The sequence below is a fragment of the Symphodus melops genome (assembly GCF_947650265.1).
Source record: "Symphodus melops genome assembly, chromosome: 11".
Classification (NCBI taxonomy): domain Eukaryota; kingdom Metazoa; phylum Chordata; class Actinopteri; order Labriformes; family Labridae; genus Symphodus; species Symphodus melops.
This window is the reverse complement of record NC_136701.1, coordinates 10,264,335-10,285,584: the sequence shown is the minus strand read 5'-3', so window position 1 is coordinate 10,285,584 and position 21,250 is coordinate 10,264,335. Positions and strand designations below refer to the sequence as shown.

The 21,250-nt window shown below is 37.4% G+C and overlaps 1 protein-coding gene across 2 annotated transcripts in view; it reads left to right on the top strand.

The window, feature by feature from the left end:
• The window catches only part of ar (androgen receptor), a 30,181-nt gene extending 9,368 nt beyond the window's left edge, over window positions 1-20,813 (top strand). For both annotated transcript variants that reach the window (XM_079356621.1, XM_079356620.1), the window contains exons 4-8: window positions 4,911-5,186; window positions 7,290-7,434; window positions 18,101-18,231; window positions 18,317-18,468; window positions 18,954-20,813. In XM_079356621.1, coding sequence (XP_079212747.1) covers window positions 4,911-5,186; window positions 7,290-7,434; window positions 18,101-18,231; window positions 18,317-18,468; window positions 18,954-19,112 — 863 coding nt within the window. In that variant the 3' untranslated portion in view covers window positions 19,113-20,813. The remainder of the gene's footprint in view (window positions 1-4,910; window positions 5,187-7,289; window positions 7,435-18,100; window positions 18,232-18,316; window positions 18,469-18,953) is intronic.
• Window positions 20,814-21,250: the final 437 nt, after the last annotated feature.

Genomic DNA, 21,250 nt, shown 5'->3' with positions numbered 1-21,250 from the left:
AGCACTTCTTCGATGGCTGTCTTCAATTGCAGCATCATCACAATAGGGGATGTTACTGATAATCAGGCCCTGCCTGAGCTGCCATGCAATTTAGACCTCTTCCATCCACTTCTCCTTACTGTCAGCCAGACCTGCTCGTCATATTAGGCTGTAAAGATTGACATGTAGTAAACTAATTTTAGTCCTGTGTTCAATTTTCACTCTCTTCCATTTTCTAATTCTGTTAACGGTGAAAATTGTGCCTGAAGCACAAAGCTGACATGAGACATGTGAATTAAAGCAGCAGACATGCTGGCAATTTTGCCACCAGTCACTGACAAACCCATGGAGGGAAAATGTGATCTAATGCTGTGATTGTAAGTAAAAAGGAACACCTTTTCTAGTTGTGGTTAAAAGAGCCTTCTTTCACTTAGGTTCTCATCCCAGACATGTAATTCACTCGCAGAGTTTCAAAGGACATTTTTGTGACAATCATTTGTCGAAGTGAAGGTGGAAAAATTATACATTTGGACTTATTACCTGTGGGTTTTCAACTCAAAATATTAAGAGCCTAGCCAAAAATGAGATGTTTGGTTTGACTACTTGGATTTTTATTGATTTATAACAAGGTTGGCAGTCATAAAACTTATAAACTTTTTAATAAAATTTCCAGCTCATATCTGTTTTTGGTTTTCCTAGTGGTGGGGAGGTTTTACATAGAAGCATTGAAATGGTTGTGACGTTTCAATCCAAACAGAGAAGTGCATGTAAGAAAATAATTATTACAATGAATAAATTGAAAATGTGACTTGACAGAAAGTCTTTGACGCTTGTACTCTATGGGGTGGCTGATGTGTTTGGAGAATGAAAATTCTGAGCGTCATCCGAATAAATCCCCCATTGAGTCCAGACCCTGTTGGTTGTGAAGCTGATGATTTAAAGAGACTGAAAGGGTGAAGAATTGATGGACAATGAATCTTCTAGCGGTGACGGGGAGGTGGAGTAGTGCACCAAACATCAGCATGAAGGAACAAAGACTGAGAAAGAATCATATTCAAAAGGCGAGCAGAACGATGATAGGCTGAAAATGAGGAACGCCGTGTCAATGGTCAGATGAGCGCCACTAACAAGATAACTGCTTACCCAATGACAGCCCGAAACTGACAGCTCAAGAATGACAGCAGGTGTGAGTGGGAGCATGAGGGTGCGAGCAAAATAAGAAAGGGTGAATGAGATTGATTGTGAAGCACTTCTAGTCTTCCTGACTGAACTTACACTACAGCTTTGTTTTGGCATCTGATCAAGATTAACAACCATACTTCAAGCTTACAAATAGCTTGAAGGTTTTTTTTTTTTTCAAAAACTCAAATTCCTTATTATTTCTGGAATTTTAATGGTATCCCTAAATAGAAACCATTCGATCACTGTTGTAGCGGTTAATCGCATTTTGCTGCAACATGAAGGAAACTCACTTCCTGTCTGCACCCAATGTCTCATGATGAAGCACAGCTAATTCTCATCAATTCATGTTTTTTTAATGAATGTTATCCTTTGTTTGGGACCTCAATCCCTGACATTAATGGAGCTGTTAGTTCTTTTCATGAGGTTTCCAGAAAACATTGTCTTTATCAAGAGTTGACACAACAGCACGGGCATAAAGCAGGAGTAAGATTTATTGCATATCTGCCTTTTTCCTCCAACTTCTAAGGCAATACTGTAAAGACGTTTAAACACATCACTCATTCAAAAGATTTCTATTTAAGTTATTAAAGTTTAGTACATGACATCAACAAATTCATCGACAAATGACAAAAGCTCTTTCAACTTTACAGCCACAGTGCATTGGTTTAAATTGACTTTTGTGGTTTCAGCTCCTTTGTGATAATCAGACCTACTTCTTTTTTATTTGCTTTGGCCATGAGTATGACTTTTTTTTATGACTCACTTCTTCTAATCAATTCAGAATAGAATCTGAAATGTCACTTCCTCCTGCATTTCCCTTGGACTTCTCATATGGAGATATGAATAATATAAATGACCACTTTCTGAAAAATAATTCCTCAGTAACAGTGAGGTAATAATGCCAGGAAATATACAGGGGCTTGCAATGTAGATTTATTTTGATATTGGATAAAATGAAAAAAACAAAAACATTATATCAATGAACAGTAAATGTCTCTGTAAAATGTCAGAAAACAGAAAACAATTATTGTTATATTGTACAGGAAGACATCCAAATGTCTTTTTTTGTATGTGTTTATAGGTAATGAGCCTCGGCATTCAAACTATTATCATATAAAGAACCATACAAATTTAAAATATGTAAGGTTTTTATGCTTCCCATTTTTTAAATGTAATTTATTGCTACATTTCTTTGTACAGAGCTCCAATGTACAGCAGTTTCAAGTAAAACTTCAGAGTGTTATCTGGATTGTGCCTGATGGCTTAATGATGGGCCAACTGGAGAGTAATAAGAGGTGTGACAGGTGACTTTGTAGAAGGCTGTCTCATTTCTTCCTCTTTGTGTCTCTCAGGCACACTGCTCCCTCTCCTACAATCCCAGAAACACAACTTACATTGTTGAGCTAATGATGTAATGACATCTTCAACCTGGACACCAAAGTGAGAGTAAAGTGGGATTTTTCAAAGGCACACATTACTCAAAGTATTTTAAAGAGGTGTTAAACTAACCTTGCTCTTTTTTTGTGCAATCAAGCTCACACCTTGCAACCTAAAAGGATAGTTAGGATAAAGATAGTGATTATGATGATGAGACAGGTGATGAGACACAGAGGGATCAAAAATGTGAGTACATTGAGCAGAAATTGTCCAATAAATTATATGTGTAGTTTCGTTTGAGTAAAAAATGGTTTGTAATGGATACGTCCGAAGCATATTCACCTGAGGTCAGTAGAGCAGGAAACAATCTTTGAGACTGAGACCACGGCTTAAAATTATGGTTTTCACACTCATGTCTACTCTTTATATTATTTGTAAACACAAGGTACTTGAGCCCGAAAAGAAAGATTAGTGCTCAATGAAGAAAACCCTAATCCCAATATAGAAAATGTAAAACATCTTTACCTATTAACTAAATGAAATGTCTTAGAGTAAAATAAGTGCTTCTTGCATTTCAGCTTCTTATTGATTTCAACTCAAACATGTGGATCTTAAGGTTAGCGCAATCCAATCTTTTTACACTGAACTCTGCAGAGATCAGCCGTCTGCCTGTGTCACAATGGAGGATCATCAGTCTGATTTTTAATTAACCCATTTTATTTGAAATATTTGTATTTGGATCAGACAAAGAAATGTGACAGTTGCAAATAATCCGCCTTATATGATTTGCTTTCAGCCCAGAGACTTAAGGTTGTGTCTATAACAGGCAATTCAATATTTATCCAACTGAAAAGCCAGGCAGCAGTTTTTTAATAAGACATTCTCCAAAAAGAAGCTGTAGGTGAAGTCACATGTCAATTAAATGAATTTTTATTCTAATAACTTGTGTGAATGATATGAAATATATGAATCAATACTTCTATTTCGAATGTTTACTCTTTGCAGATAGTACACGAAAAACATTGTCTGTTCTTCCATGTGTAAATCAGCCATCTATATAATGTCAATCTCTTACTCTCATGCTCAGCTGTCACTTATAAATAAACATCTGAGCTGAAGCTGAACTTTAATACTGTTATAATGAAACAGTGGTTTATTGATGAACTGGATAGTTCAGTGAATTGTTAGCTGTTATCAATGGTATAATATTTCCTTTCTTACTGTATCCCTACTTTATTTACATTGCCAAGCTCAAATTTATTTTAAAGTGCAGGTTTTCATGTTGAGCAGCTGGCTCCAGAGTTTTAGCATTTGTCAGCAGCTTTTATTGCAGCTTTTCATCAGATTAACGGAGAGGCTTGTTTGTTTTACACTCTGTATTTCTTGTTTTTTTGGCATTATCTTGTCCCTTAATCCTTACAAACTTTGTATAGAATAAGGAAACACAAGTTCAATATAACCTTTCCCAGAAGAAAAGCTTCCAGGAAGGAAAAAAAGTAATACCAGAAAAATAAATAATGAATATATCTGCATCACTAGAAAGCTCTCACACATGGTGAACACGGGCCTTTCCACCAGATGAGGCTCGTCTGTTCAGAGTTCTCTTTCAAATGAAACATGATTCAAATCTTCAAAGCTATTAGTATAGTTTAGTCTAGGTATTGTTGGCTAAAATTGATATATTTCCAAAAGGGTACTTAAAATCCACAGCTGCAGTATGAGATACTTCTAAGAGATGATTTGGAAAGCAGAATAACATGCATCGTTTTTTTGTTTTTTTCTTTGGTCTGGCTAATGCTTATTCGTTAAATCCATTACAAATAGCTAATCTAATAAACAATACATTCAGATTTTGTATTTAAGTGATGAGATAATCAGATGTATTATATAATATGTTAATTCAACATAAAGAGCTTGAAAATGGCGCTAGAATCTATGATTTTATGAAAGGGAAAAACTGTTACTTCTACAGCATCTGTTTATTCTGCGTGTCAGCTTAAATCCTAAAAGTTCAATTTTCCCAGACAAGATTTAAACTCAAAACCAGAGCTGACTTCAGAACAAGGTCTTCAAAGAAATAGACCTTAAAGAAGAAAAATAAGCTTTTTGTTTATTTGATTTGACCAACCTGAACTGAGGGCACTCAGATGTTCAATCTGGTCTTGAGTTGTTTATTCTCTTTTACATAATGCCACATTCATAACACAAAAATATCACTGTTTAACAGTTAGATCATTATTTTTTTATTCATGACACATGGAGGTCTGGTGTGTTGGGACTTATATAAGGAAAAAGATGCACATTGTTTATTTGACTTTCTGTTGTTACCTTTTAATAAAAAACTGATTCTTCAATTCTTTCTTTGATCCCAGCGCGTAAACTAAAGAAGATTGGACAACAGAAAAACCCTGAAGAGGATCATCCTGGTCCAGAACAAGATGTCATGCAGAATATTTCTCCTAAACCAGGCCTAAACTTCAACAGTCAAATAGTCTTTCTCAACATCCTGGAGTCAATCGAGCCTGAGGTGGTGAATGCAGGACATGACTACGGCCAACCAGACTCAGCTGCCACACTGCTGACTAGCCTCAACGAGCTGGGAGAGAGGCAACTGGTCAAAGTTGTCAAATGGGCAAAAGGATTGCCAGGTATGATACATGGCTATAACAATATTGACAAGTGTTTTTTAAATTTACACAAAGAGAATCTAGAGACTTGTTAGCAAACAGCTGCTTATTTACTTATCCAGTCAACAGAAAGAGAAAGAAAAGAAAGAATAAAACTGAACAAAACTAAAAAAAAAAAAAAATCAAAACAAAACACTTCATACATATCTCACACTGAGATATGTACTCACCGTACTCACCGATCACACATCTTGAAAAATACATCCTCCTATTTAAATAACAATGACCACAACTCCATCTGACTATCATTTATCAACTTTCCACAAAAATGACCCAATATCTTTTGTTATTATCATAATTGTCTTTTATTTTTGTTTTTGTTCTGCCTGACTTCCCCCTTCCACGTCAATACAACTAAGATACTCTATCATATTATCAGATTTGTTGTTGTCATCTCCTGCAGTAATTAGTTTAAATTTATTTATTTTTTCAGGGGTTTTTTTCTTTTTCTTTTTTCTTTTGTGACATAAAACATTTTTTATTATTTTTATTATTTATTTCTCACCCCTTTCTTCAAACTCACTTTTCAACTAACAAACGCAGTCACTTGCTCATTTATTCATTTATATTGATTTATTTCTAAACTTGTATTTGCTAATTATTATAATTTTGTATTTATTCATTATTATTATTATAATTGTTTTCATTTGTCTTTTGCTTTTTGTTAATAAATATTATTGCTATTACGATTATTATTATTATTATAAATTGTACTGACCTATTATAAACAAACACAAACATTATAATAGCTTTCTATCTATAAATTAAAGGAGCTATTTGTCACATACAATCATTTTAAAAGATACAAACATGCTCCCTTAAGCTAATGGGAACTGAATATTCATTTGATAATTGCCATTGGGTTTGTCGCTAAAAGTAACAGTCTTCTCATACTAGTAGATGGTTTTGAAATGCTTGTTGATTGGTAAATTGATAATACAGACCAAGCTGTCAGACAAAGAGAGCTAATCCAAACAGAAGTTACTTTCAAGTTGACTGGAATGGGCAGGTAAAAGGTACAGGCAGGCATATACAGATTTAGGGTTCTACTTCATTTGGAGGCTGTTAGGTCATTAAATGTGATTTATTACCATAGTTAAGTAGGACTGCTAGATTGAAAAGGGGTATTATGGAAGCTATTTACAGTATGTTAAAGTTTAACACCGATCCCTTAAGGAGGTGGCCTGATACATTATCCATCCCAAAGCTATAGTGCCATTTTGAATTATATTTCTACACTAATAATAATAATAATAATAATAATAATAATAATAATACAAGAGTACGCTCTAGACCTGCTCTTTTTAAAAAGTGTCTTGAGATAACATTTGTTATGAATTGCCGCTACAAATAAAGATTGATCGATTGAAGTCTTTTGAATGAGAAGAAGTCTATAGTCTACCATGTCGGTCATTCCTTCATTTATTGAGTCAGTTGTTCAGATCTTTGAGAGCAGTCTCGCTTGTCTCCCATATCTAACCCTCTGCACCCCCCAAGACCCTGCAGGAGGACTTATTTTCAGTGCAATTTCACAATTAGGGAAACCATAGACTATCAGCAGTGCTCAAACTCAAAGGTCTTCATGTTGCTCCCCATCTACTCCTTCTACTGTACACCAACATTGTTCAACCCATCTTACTATACTGTTCCACATGCTTTTTCAATATGCTGAGTAATAAACTCACCCAGATAACCCATACTGCCACCAAAGTAATCGGTCTTCACACACCAAATCCTCCTCCACCCCAACCACAATGTCTGATGTGTATTTCTCTGTCTTAAAAAACCTCTCTAAATGTGTACCATACAAATCTATGGAAGTGTGAAAAAGAATTTCTCTAGGGAACAACAAATGAACAAATAAACGAACTAACTAACAAACTAAATTTTCTTACTTGTTTGCTTAGTTTTTCTCACTTTCCATTTATATACGTTTTTAGTAACCTTAACATTTCTTTGGGTGCCAGGGAATGCAAGCAGGTAGGCATGGACACATCACAGGATATTGTTCTTCTGTAAGTACAAAATGATCCACATTTTACAATGACAAATCTTTTTACCTAGGTTTTAGAAATCTCCATGTGGATGACCAAATGACTGTCATTCAACAATCATGGATGGGGATCATGGTGTTCGCCCTGGGATGGAGGTCCTATAAGAATGTCAACAGCAGGATGCTTTACTTCGCCCCAGATCTTGTGTTCAATGAGTATGTAAAACTCTGAATTCTTGAATTAAATTTTGTTCTCTAAAATTATTTTTCCCCAGGGTTGACCAACATAATGTACTTGTCATTTAATTTAGACATCACAAACAGTGAGTAAGCTGGTGCTGTTCTACTTATTATAGCCATCAGCTTTTATTTGTTGTGACATCCATCTCCCTCAGTATTTTTGTCATTTCCTGCTCATGCAAACACAAAGACATCTCTCATGTCAGAAAATAAAGCATGAATGCCTGCAGCTATTTAGGACCCTGTTCATCCAATTTCCACTTTATTTCTGTTGTCACAGTAGAATTAAAGTGGGGAACAGAAGTTTTCAGCATTTAAATTCTCTGGGGCTGGTGTTTGAATCTGATTAATATCTGAAAATCCATTATAAGATAACAAAAAAGCTGATTCGGTATTTTTGAGTGTAAATGAAGAATATTAACAGTCTTGAAAAGTTCTGTCCATCAATTACATTAAATATTTTTTTAGGTGGGTGTAGAAGTTTATCTATGACTCAGGGCGAATTACTATGACTATTACTTCGAAACTCAAAGTATTTAGTGCTTGTGTGTTAACTTTTGATACACAATGAGCAGGATTTTCATTATTTAAATTAATAGAACATTAATATGTCTAAGAGCAATAAACCTCCATGCATTAGTTTTTGTGCAATGTGTATGTCACTTTGTATAATATATTTACTGTTTAAAAAAAATGTTGCAGCTACTCTGACATTGCCAAGTGGTTTGTGGGCCAATGCATTTTTTGGAGCCAGAAATGACGAGATGTTGGGCGACGGGAAAGCAAGGGGTTATCAAACAACATAAATTATTAGCTACTGTCACAACAGCCAATGCAAGGTCCATCTTTAATTCATATTCACTTGAATATTTCTAATTTTGGCAAATCTTCTTCCCAAAAAAACATAAGCCTCCATTAGACCATTCATTAATACATAACAATTCTAGACAAAGCCCTTTTCAGGTCCCTGTGGTGGAAACTTGGCAATCACAAGATTGCAGAGCCCTAAAGCTGACCATGCTTAATATCTAGTTCACTTTGAACACCATGCTGTATTGAAAAAACTTAAAACCACAAATTAAAACCTGAAAACTAAACAGCAATTCTCTGTTGTGGTATCGTTATATGAGATGTAGGGTAGTTTTTTCAATGTAATCAAACTTTATTTTGCAGCAATTTGAGTATTGCCCTGGGGTCTCATGGTATGGTAATGGTATGCGCACAAAATAATTCAGATTTATAAAACCGTTCGTACGCACGCTTGCAGCTTCTCTTCACAGAGATTTATTTGTTTGCATTTTATGCTTTAATGCTTGTTGTCTCCAAAACTAAAGACTTTAACTCTTCCAGTAATTGCACCAAATTTAACCAATCTTATACTCTTTAGAGCAGGTATTAGAAATGTAGTTTTTTGCAACTTTTTCATATTGACTCTAATTATATTTCTATATCCTCCTGTGGACTCACCACCAACAGAAGAGGCCGTAGGGGTTGGGAACAGTGTGGATCAGGGGGTAGTCGACAGCAGGCCTCAGTGACCCAATCCCTGACACACATTCTGGCTGTTGGGACATGTCACCTCACTGGGGGGTAAGAAGCCTGAGCTTGTGCGGGATGTCGAGAGGTACCGGTTAGCACTTCCACGCATGGCTCTTCACTTCTCTGGAGTTGCCTGCAGTGAGAGGTGGCGAGCTGGTGTGGACTTGCTTTTAGCCCATTAGCTCAGCTGTCATGTGTTGGAATTCATCCAGGTGAACAAGGGTCTCGTCCCTACACCTTCGGGTAGGGGACAGGTCTCTGACTGTTGTATTGGTCAATGGACCGAACAACAGTGCGGACTACCCGGCCTTTTTGGAGTCCCTGGGAGGGGTGCTGAATAGTACTCCAACTGGGGACTCCATTGTTCTACTGGGGGACTTCAACACCCACGTGGGCAATGACAGTGGAACTTGGAGGGGGGTTATTGGAATGATGAAGGGATTGGAGGATGTGTTCCAACTGCAGGGGAATCACACTTCTCAGCCTCTCTGGGAAAGTCTATTCCTGGGTACTGTAGAGGAGGATCTGACCATTAGTCAAACTTCAGATCCAAGAGAAACAATGCGCTTTTCATTCTCGCCACTAAACACTGGACCAGCTCTACACTCTCCATCAGGTGCTCAATGGTTCATGGGAGTTCGCTCAACCAGTCCACATGTGCTTTGTTGATTTGGAGAAGGCAATGGCCTTATCCCCCGTGGCATCCTGTGGGGGATACTCTGAGAGTATAGGGTCCAGGGCCCTTTGCTAAGGGCTGTCCAGTCCCTGTATTACCGGAGCAGGAGTCTGGTTTGCATTGCCTTTCATAAGTCGGACCTGTTCCCAGTGTGCTTTTGCCTTCGACAAGGCTGCCCTCTGTCACCGGTTCTGTTTATAACTTTTATGGACAGGATTTCTAGGTGCAGCCAGGGGCTGTATGGAGTCTGGTTTGGGGACCACAGGATCTTGTCTCTGCTTTTTGCGGATGATGTGGTCCTGTTGGCTCCATTGAACCTGGACGCTGGGGCGATTCACAGCCAAGTGTGAAGCAGCTGGGATGAGGATCAGCACCTCTAAATCTAAGGGACATTATCTCAAATGATAAAGGTGGCTTGCCCTCTATGGGTCAGTGGGGAGTCCTTGCCCCAGTTGGAGAAGTTTAAGTATCTCTGGGTCTTGTTCACGAGTGGGGGGAGGGCGGAGCGAGCTTTACAGTCATGCTGATCGCATTCCTGATCAATCTTCATTCCTACTATCATCTATGGTCATGAGCTTTGGGTAATGACCGAAAGAACGAGATCCTGGATACAAGAGCTGAAATGAGCTTCATCCGTAGGGGGCTGAGCGCACCCTTAGAAAAAGGGTGAGGAGCTCGGTCACCAGGGAGGAGTTTGGAGCTTCTCGGTCCATTGACTCCTCCACATCAAGAAAAGTCAGCTTTGCTCAGGCATCTGTTTCGGATGCCCCCTGGACGCCTCCCTAGGAAGGTGTCCTCAGGCAGGGCTCAAGGTAGACCTAGGACACACTGGAGAGACTAAAGCCCCGTTTCCACCGAGCGGTCCAGCTCGGTACTAAATGACTTGTGAAATTAACTTTAGGTGTTTTTTATGTTAAGTGCTGCTGTTGCAGTGTAAATGTAACTTATGATCCCATTGAAGATGTTTGGTCACTGGCAGACAAGATTGGTTACTCTGGATGGATTCCATGTTTGATTGTGTAACTGTGTGAGTGTAATGCAGGGGACAACTCAAAGAGGTATCTGCACTTAATGAACCTCTACTGAATAAATAAAGCTAAAACAAAATAGCAGTCCACACAGCGAAGTGTCTGAAAACAAGATAATTAACTAAAGGCTTTTTCACAGGACAACCCCGTTCCCTCTAAGGTTATTTAAACACTTGCATGCACTAATGTAAGATGTAAATGTTGTTTTTCTCTCTTTTCGCTGAGAGTTAGAAACACAGGAAATGAGAGAGCTTGTATGGAGCAGCAGTACATTTTCGAACATTAGCGGTTGTGAACATACTTTAGTAGACACATAAAGCAGATACAGTATATGAACCCCCAAAAGGGTATAATATGGAACGTTTAAGAATAACCCCATGATTCTTTTTCAAACATTGTATTTTCAACGAAAAGAAAACTATTTTTAAACTAAACAAGTTTATTGTTAAACACGTCAAATCTATAATTGTTTGTCACCTGTTGCCCCACAGCCTTGCTTGTACTCCTCTTCAGAAAGAGACAGAAAAGGCAGCAAACAAATGTCCTTCAGGTTTTCTTTATTCAGTGTAAAGGCCTAGTGTCTCAATGCATCTGTTGTTGCTTACTGTCGAGTGTGCTCCTTTTTTTTTCTTTTTTTTTGCTGTTTTTGCACTCCTTTCATAAACAGGAACTGCTAAACAGAGCTTCATCTTCTTCTTCTTTGGAGTTTTATGGCAGTTGGCACCAGCGTGCATATTAACAGTTTCCACTCAAAGTGATCTATTACCATAATAGCCTGGGTTTGTGCCAGTACTTCCCTCAGTATTATGTCTAACTCCTCTCCAGTTATGTCCACAATATCCAAAAATTGCATTGCAGAATTCAGTATTATCTTGATTTTTTCTGACTTTGTGACATTTGTTTTTCCCACATCTTTTCTTTCCTCGAACCGTTTGAACGGTTGAATTTGGTAACACACATGATCGAGATATACTCTATCGGGCTAATCTCCCTCAAAAGACAAACACGCACTCCTTCCACTTCCCAAAAAAAAATCTTGTTGCCATTTGGATGTACAATCAATGACAACCATTCCTCCTCTCATGATCCGAACACACTTCTATTTTTTTATTCTTTCTTCAACAAACATTTCTACATGTGGGTCTCCGATAATCCCGTCCGTTTCGGTTTCAGCAGTCATTCAAAAAAAACCTAGTTTTCTTTGTTGTTTATGACTTCCATCACTCTGATTATCATTCTTCTTCCTTTTCTCTGTTTGTATATTCTCTAGTGCAAGGGTCCTGTTTGTGGCCCCCGAACTGTTATTCTTTCATGTGTTTTGGTTGGGTCACGTGGCACCACATAACCTCAAAGGTTACAAAGCCCATTCATTAGCCTGTCTTGAGGGTCCCTGATCACCTGCTGCCTTTATTTAATGAGGAATTAGAGTTCAAGAGGGAACTAGGAGTTATATAGCCTTTTTGTAGTGAATAAAGAAGCCAGATCATCTTAGATCATTAGAAAGACAAGAACCTTTGGAAGGTGGATGTTGTCAGCAAACTGGAATGGTTTCCTATGCCAAGAATTAATGATGGAGAGGATGGGGGTTTAAACTACATTAGCAAACTAAACCTCTGCAAAGGGTATTGGCAGATGCCCCTAACCCTTTGGTCTTCATGGTGGCTTGACTTAACTTGCCCAGGCAAGTGCTCATTGGCCAAGTGAGAGACCCAGTATTTGGGTTTTGTGCTGGGGGAGGGTGTTATCTGACTACATGTGGGAAACGTGTAAGCTCTATGGGTGGCAGAGTGGCCCACTACCAAATCAAAAGTGAAGTCCTTCATTGGCCTGGTGGAGTAGTACAGTAGTGCCATTCCCTGCTTCTCAACCATCTCAGCACCCTTCACGGTTCACGAGAAAGGACCAGCCCAACAATGTTCTGTGGGCAGGCAAATATGAGGAGGCCTTCAAGAGCCTGAAGGACTACATTTGAAAAGTACCCATTCTGAAGATCCTACAGAATGGGTACTGACTTTGTGCAGCCCTTTATTGTCCAGAGTGATGCATCAGATGTGGGCATTTGTGCTGTGCTGCTACAAAGAAGCCCCAGACTGTGGCTAGTAGGAAGCTTCTTAAGCGTGTCTCGAAAAAAAGTGTCTTGCAATCAAATGGGCATTTGACTACCTTAAGTACTACTTGTAAGAGAGGTAATCCACCCTGGAGACTGACCACCCTAGAGACTGGCCTGGCTAATGGATATGAGGATCACCAACTCTAGAATCACAAGTAGTTCCATGCAATGTAGCATACAATAACATTATGTCACATTGTCATATTTATTTAAGGATTGCATTGCAAAGTAGATTTCATGGCCAAACAAACCAAATATTTAGTACATTGGATTTTAAATAGTTTGAGAGCGGACATTAGATCTACAAGCTCATCACTCTTCATTTTTAAAAATATGCATATTCAATTCACTACTGTAACTCAAGTCTTTACTCAAATTGTACCACATTTTGTACATACATTGTTTAAATACTCCACATCTAATATATCCAATTTTGTTAAGATTGGTGTGCCTGTAGTGACATCTACGATTGTAAATCTTTATTCTTAAAGACAACTAAGAATATGACTGTATACATATTGAAATGTAACGGTTTTGACTTTCATTTAATAGCCAGCCACTCTCAACATCGTCTGTTACCAAAACCAGCTGATTTATAGGAAAATGCAAAATACGGAAATTGCATTTAATCAAGGAGGTAATTAAATGTACTCTGCCAACTTTTATACACTGAGTATATTTTTAAATTGCATCCTGAACTAAATCAACAAGTTTGATACCCTCACGATTAAGCCTATATCTCTTGATTTATTCACAGTCTTCCATTGTCCCCAAAACATTTTGTCTCGCTGCAGCCATTTTGCGATTCTTTGTGAATAGGTCTTAGTGAATTAGGAGTCCTCTCAAGGATTAAACTGTCCTAGACCTATATCAGCAGGTAAAGGGCCTTAATCAGCGATTGGATGTACCTGTGGATCTGACTACATGTAGAGAAACTCAAGATGCATGTCTCTCTGGCCTTGTTCACATTGCACCTCCAAATCTGATTTTTAGCACATCCAGATTTGTGTTTGTATGTGGTTTGATGCAACTATGTACTCTCGATGCAACATGATCGAAAAATAAAAACAATGATGTAGATCCGGCAGGCCAGAAGTTAACTTTGGTCAGTGAAAGAAAACAGCAAGAATCAAAACAAAAGTAGTAAAACATGCTTGCGGATAGACTGCTCCGTAAAATTGCATGCATCAGAAATAATCACACATCTCTGTCATCCACTTTGCTGTTGTATTTCCTGGGCGGAACCTGTTACCATAGAAATCAACGTGGATCAGACCATGTCAATATGGACAGGCAGATTGGATTTGAATAATCACTTGCAATTTGTAATGTGGATAGTCAGTCAGTAGGATGTGATTCAGAGACTTGTGAGGCAGTCTGAACAAAGCCTCTTTATTACTGGAAAAAGTTAGAGATGGATGGAGCCATCCATGCCTGTTCCAAGTCCTCCTCACAACTCATAGTTACTAACAGTTTTACACCATAGGAGCTCTTTTAAGGTCTTAGACGCTTTGTGAATAATTTTCAACTTTACAAGGATCTAGTCTGAAGTTTTATGGGAGATTATCAGAATATTTCCTGATTCTAAGAATTTTCTTAGAATTTTGTAACTCGGAGCAGTTTTTAGTACTTTTGGCCCCAGAAAAATAAATGCACTTTTCAAGATGTCAAACTTTTTCTTCTGCACTATTCAAGATTTAGAAACAGGAATTTTGGAGGAAACAACAAAGTTCAACCTGTTCTTATAACGTGAAACTTTCAACTTGATTCACTTGTTGATGATTTCAACCTGTTCTAAGCTAGAGAATTGAAGACAGGCATATCTGGCAGCTGTTACAAGCAAACCATTCTGCTGTGGCATCACGAAAACAGTTGTGGCCAGGGGGAAGAGAAATTTACGACCACAGCTGTGGAGCAGCAGTTTTTCTACCCTGTGTCAGCCAGTTTAGTTTTTGCATTTACACATTAATCAACACAGTGTGTTTAAACTCGGCCCAGTGCAACAATTCCACAAACACAGTCAACAATATGCTTCATTGAGGGCAGACATTTACTAAAATGTAGAAAACCTAGATGCAAAGGGTCACTGCAACAATTTCACATTTTAAGAAATTGTCACTTTATACAGAGCTGTTTACAAATCCATCATGTTGCCTCCTTCTTTGACAGTTAAACTCCTGCCCAGTGCAGTGTTTACATAAGACAAGCAAATGTTTCATTGGCAAAATAAACTAATTAACATTAGAAAAATTCCAGATGTTTTTGTTCACCACCTTATTTGCCTCTATGAAGATCTATTCTCTAATGGGCCCACTGCCCAACAGAACTGTAGTATTGCTTAATACAGTATGTAAATATGTAGTATTGCTTAATATGTAAATTCTCTTAAAAAATCCTCTCTTTAAAACGTTGGTAATTATGTTTAGAAACCTATTCCCCTACAGTATGTGTTGAGCATGTCATTCAGCTGATCTTTGTTGTTTTGGAACTGTGAGTTGTCTGTTTGAATTAGGGGCAGGTATTTCCCACAACCTCATGATACGATGTGTATCACGATATATAAATTCGATGATAAAATATACAGTATATTGCAATATACACCGACTTTGGAGAACTCCTCTCAGGCTGTGCACCAGATTGATATTGATAATAAACTATAACCTTTGCTTTCAGTTTTGTTGGAGGTTGATAGAGTTTCTATGCTTTTGTGTTTTGACGTTATTTGCATTGTACCATGTGGTTAGTCTCCGACTGCCGCCTATTGGCATTATTGTGAACTGCACTACGGAGATTGTTTCTTTCAGCCCAGTTTCCACACAGCAGGTTTGGTTTGGTAAAGCCTGATCCCGTTTGCATTTCTACAGCCACCCGTGCCCTTTTTGGTAGACGGGAGGAGAAAAAAGTGACACAAACAAAACCAACTGGAAGACATCCAGCAATTCATCTACTCTATCACTGACATGTGACACTTGTGACACTATTACAAAACTCAATCCAGCTTTGTTTCAGAGAAGGCTGTGTGTCGCGAAGAGAAATAAACAGACTTAAGCCCCATTTCCAGTTAGCTGTGGAAACGCAAACAGGATCAGGCTTTACCAAACCAAACTGTACTGATGCGTACCGAACTGCTGTGTGGAAATGGGGTTAAAGTACCCAATAAGACCAGGGGCCAGTTTTAGTAAGCAGGTTTTGTTTTAACACTGTGTCAGTCAACCCTGAAATGAGGGAAACTCTAGGTTTTGTGTTTCAGCAGGTTAGATCACTCAAACCCAAGAAAGAGGGGTAACTCAGGATTGTTCGAGAGGCAGAGGTTACTTTATCTCTGATCCAGTTACTATAGTAACTGAGTCTGTGAACCTAACCTGGCTGGTAGCAGGTTTTCTTCTTTGAATCCTGAGTTTCTCACAGTCCCTCCCGTCTTTCTGAGCCAGAAACGCTGTTTCATTTCCTCTTCCACTTCCACAGTGTTAGTGAAGATTCTCCATTTCACTGAATATAAATCCATGTTGTTTTAATACTATATGTCAGGTAGGCTTTACTCTGGTGTATAAATTAACTATTTTGTCAAACATGAAATTTATTTTAGTCTGTATTTTAGTATATACTCCGCAGGGAATGAGAGACTACATTTACGTCCAGAAATGTTCATTTAATTAAGGCTAATTAATAAACTAAATAGGATAAAGGTGAGAGGACATTTAGCCTGTGACACCAGCATTATGTGGGTGATAAATATAAAGCACATTCAAATAAATACTAAATTAAGTACTATGATTAAAATACCACCATGAGTTTATGTTCTTGTGTTTTATTTTTAACTGCTTTAAAGTCAATTTTCTTCTGCTGGATTGCATCTTAATGAACATAAATTCATCAGTTTGACCTGCACTATTATAATTTTGATTAAATATACATAGAAATGAATACAATTGATTATGGCTGACACAGGCAGCTGTTTTCTCCCACACCCCTTCTCTCTCCTTTGTGCTGCAGCAGTGTTACTTTTTTTCCTTTTTAAAACCTGTTCATATTCACTGTATGCCCGCATGAAAATGTAGGCTATATTCAAAAAGGCTAAAGTATGAGGAATACTTTTTTTTGTCACCTGTTGCCATGGTAAATGGAAGTATTAGGGCTCCATTAATGTTGGCTTTTTATCCACATGGTGCACGTGCTGTACACCTCGTGAACTTACTTAGGGTTGATTTAACAAACTCAAATAAGCTGATCTGGAAGCAAAAACGGAGAGTTTTTCACCTAAATCAACTCAGAGCTCAGAGTTAGACTGAGAGTTTGTTGAACCATTTTTCAGAAAAGGGCCCCGGCTCATTGAGTTCCAGGTCTTTAAGTCAAGTGAGCGACCTTTTACACCTTTTTACCTTAATCAGTTCTGACCTTTGTACAAACAGTAAGAAGAGTTCCTGGAACTGAATCCCAATGAATATGTTCACCATCCTTGCAAAAAATATGTTGTTTTCGTAAGTCTATATCTATATTTTGTGTATTTTGTCAATTACCACAGGTCTTACTGTAGACTGTGTGTCTTATATGAGGAACCATTAGCTCTTTTTCTTTTCTCTTTCATTTTAAACCATTTTCTTTGGGCTGCAGCTATTAGGTTTTATTGGAGGTTTTTTTCTTCTTTGATTGGATGGCTGTAGAGACACAGGAAATATGGGGAGAGAAAGTTGGTGAGCATCAAATGGTATCAGGATTGAGACTTCAACACTCTACCAACTCGGCTAACCTTGCTCTCTGCTATTAATAATGTTCAACATCTGAGATACTTTTTACATATTCTTTTTCTCATATCTTTATGGCGTTAATATGTCACAAACTGATGTAATCTAAAAACGAATGAATTCTTTTTGCGAAATGAAACTATAATACAATGTCTGATCTCCCAAAATGCTAAGATTATTGAAATGCTTAAAGATTGTTAAGGCCTGATGAACATGAAATCCAATCACCTCCTATAATATTCAAATACTGATGACATTCTACTGAAATTTAAAACATATTATACAGAAAGAAATTCTACTGAAATAGCGTTTTGTGTTTAAACATCTTGATGTCACAGATCACACAGCTAAAATCTGTACAGTTCTAAATGGTAACTTACTGTTCTCCATTAATAGATATAGGTCTAACCTCTGACATCCAGCAGGTATTTAATAAAAAATAAATGACAATGGTGTGAAGCTATTTTTCCTGATTCTCTCTTAATTTAACTTTCCGCTTCCTCACATTACTTCACATTTTTCATCTTGACCTTTTCTAAATCTGCAGACATCGGATGCACATTTCCTCCATGTATGAGCACTGCATACGGATGACACACCTTTCACAGGAGTTTCTGATGCTCCAGATTACTCAGGAGGAATTTCTCTGCATGAAGGCTTTGCTGCTCTTCAGCATACGTATGTAATCTGTGGACATGAACTCATACAAAATTAAAACAACTAAGCATGCAGTCAACACTTTTCTTCTGATTATTTTTTCCAGTTCCTGTTGAAGGTCTGAAGAGTCAGAAATACTTTGATGAACTGCGTCTCACCTATATCAACGAACTCGATCGCCTCATTAATTGTGGGAGAAAAACCAATTCTTCTCAAAGGTTCTACCATCTCACTCGACTTCTGGACTCTCTGCAGATGGTGAGACACAGCTTCCAAAACATGCCTTACATTTACTCAGGTTATCCTTCACATAACAGAAAGAAATCATGTCAGAAGCAGATTTGTTAAAGTTCTTAAAGGTTTTTAAATATGTCCATGTGCATGCCTTTGATTGAAATAGACAAGCAGAGACATAAAGTCAAACAACAGTGCAGTAGTTCAGTTGGTAAAAAGATTTCTTGGAAATGCTTGCAACTACATCCCAGGGGATGCTGGCTTTTTAAATAGCTCACAGAAGAAACTGCACTTAAGCAGAAACTGATACCGTAAAGTCCAACTAAAAATTCTAATAACTGTTAAAATAAAGAAAAATACAAAAGTATGAGTTGTACAGTATGATTCAGAGCTCACTGGCCTTTCGATTTTTTGTCATTATTTTTGTGATTCATTGTTAAAACACTGCTTGTAGTTTATTTTATTTAAATGTTTCATTTTTGTGTTTCTCTTTTGAAAAACTTCTACAGACTGTAAAGAAGCTTCATCAGTTTACGTTCGACCTCTTTGTCCAGGCTCAGTCGCTCCCCACAAAGGTCAGCTTTCCAGAGATGATCGGGGAGATAATCTCTGTCCATGTACCAAAGATCCTGGCAGGTTTGGCCAAACCAATATTGTTTCACAAGTAAAAGGATTTTTTTTTTTTTTATGAAAAAGTGTCATCTTTGCAGCCTCCTTAGTCTTTGACGAAGGTTCTGCTTCCCTACATCTACAGACTAATGGCTCTTAACCCTGTCCTGCAATCTTTTTTATTTTCCTTTTAGCCATAATTGAGATAGTTTGTACGTAACAGTTAAAGCTTTTATCTGAAGCAGTGCAAGGCATCTGTTGACAGCACTGCTATTTTTAAGTGGAGAGTTTGTGTTTTTAGCTGAAGCAGACATGCTACTTTACATAAAGTCTTTAAATCATGGGAACAGTGAGCTAAAAGTGTCAAAAACATTGTTTCCCATGTGACTTTTTTTTACTCAAAAACTTGGTACTTGTTCATAAAAACTAACAAAGACAGACTAAAGATAATACTGGATCACAAAAAGAATCAAACACTGATTATCCATTACCTTACCAAAAAAGGGCTGCCTTCAGGTACTGTACATCTGACAGGTTCATTTTAATCAAACCAACTTGTAGGTTCAGCTTTGGAAATATTTAAGTGCATTAGGGCCTTGATATCAGGATTATTAACCTAAATGGTTATAGCACACGTTTTAGAACAAACATTTAACCAAAATATTATCAAACCAATCCTGACTTTATAGTGTGTCTCTAAAAAAATTTATATAACAATCAGCATTGATAAAGAAATAAAGTTTTCCATGTTTTTTCTAAGACAGAAACTTGATGTGCTACATTGGTGGTCAGCAAACTTGTTAAATTTGTCTGAGGAAAAATAGATTTGTGAAATTGCACACATTTTGATGGTGCCTCAAAAGATTAAAAAAAATCTTTAAGCAAGTTGACTGCAAATTATTGACCTGGAGAAGAGGACTATGAGAAGTGGACATAGACACCCAAAGAGCACCCACTGGTATACACTCTTTATGGGATCATTCAATGATCATCAAGGTATAATGGAGAAAACATTAAACTATTAGCACTGATATATAAAGTAACCTTTCAACATAAATGTTACTTAGGTAATAACCAATGAAGATAATTTTTTCATAGACCTCCTGAATCTGAAATTCAGGTCACTTTCAAATTTGCTTTACTTTTTAGCCTCAGGGGCTTTTTCAACTTCAGCTACAGAGCTTATACTAATTATGTATTACCAATATTACTTAGGTTTTTCATGGCTCTTAACAACTAGTGTCAGAGACAATTCCCTCCCAGTTGAATTTGATGCTTTTTTTTTGGAGTGTTCCTTTACAGCCTTTTTTAGCTAAACACCTCCTGAATAAGATTATTTTTGAACCATGATCATTGAAGATTGTCTCGTCTTTGAAGAGGAATAGATACAAAGTCATGTCAGGTCATGGTTGTAAGAAATGTGTTGTGTGTATAGCTGCACACAACCAACCAAAATTCTGTATTTTAACCAAACAATATTTAACCTGGTTTGCTCTCATCTACTTCTGTGATCAAATAGCTTACATGATCAAATGTACATTTCCTATTCAATACAAGACAGTGCAGAATCTCAGCATTTAATAATCATGGATGAACCAGTGGTTTTAAAAGCTTTGTTTAAACGTCAATGCTATCCAATGACTTCTTATCAGAGCAAGTGTTTTTGTGATTTAACATTTACCCATGTACCCATATACTAACTTTGTTTGAGCCAATGCAGACTGTTTAAGATCATGTTTGCTTATTGATGCCAATGCAGACTGTTTAAGATCATGTTTGCTTATTGATGCTCTGCAGTTAACATCTCTTCTCAATGCAACAAAATATACAACATATACAACAAAAAACTTGTAAAGCTGTAGTCTTCATGTTGCTAATTTAAAAGCATGAAGTTATGAATATGTCAAGGGTGAACTTGTCATAGTGGGTACTTAGCATGAATGAAGTTGGAAAAGATGTAGAAGTTTTGATACTTTATTTCTTGACTGCGTGGTTTCAAAATCATTAATTACCGTAAATTCCGTACTATTGAGCGCACCTGGATATAAGCCGCACCGGCTAAAAATAAGTAAATAAATGTATTTGTACATATAAAAGCCGCACTTGATTATAAGCCGCAGGTGTCCACGCTATAACAAGAGCTATTTACACAGACGTAGGCTACCGGTAACATCCGCAAATACTGTAGCGTCCGTAC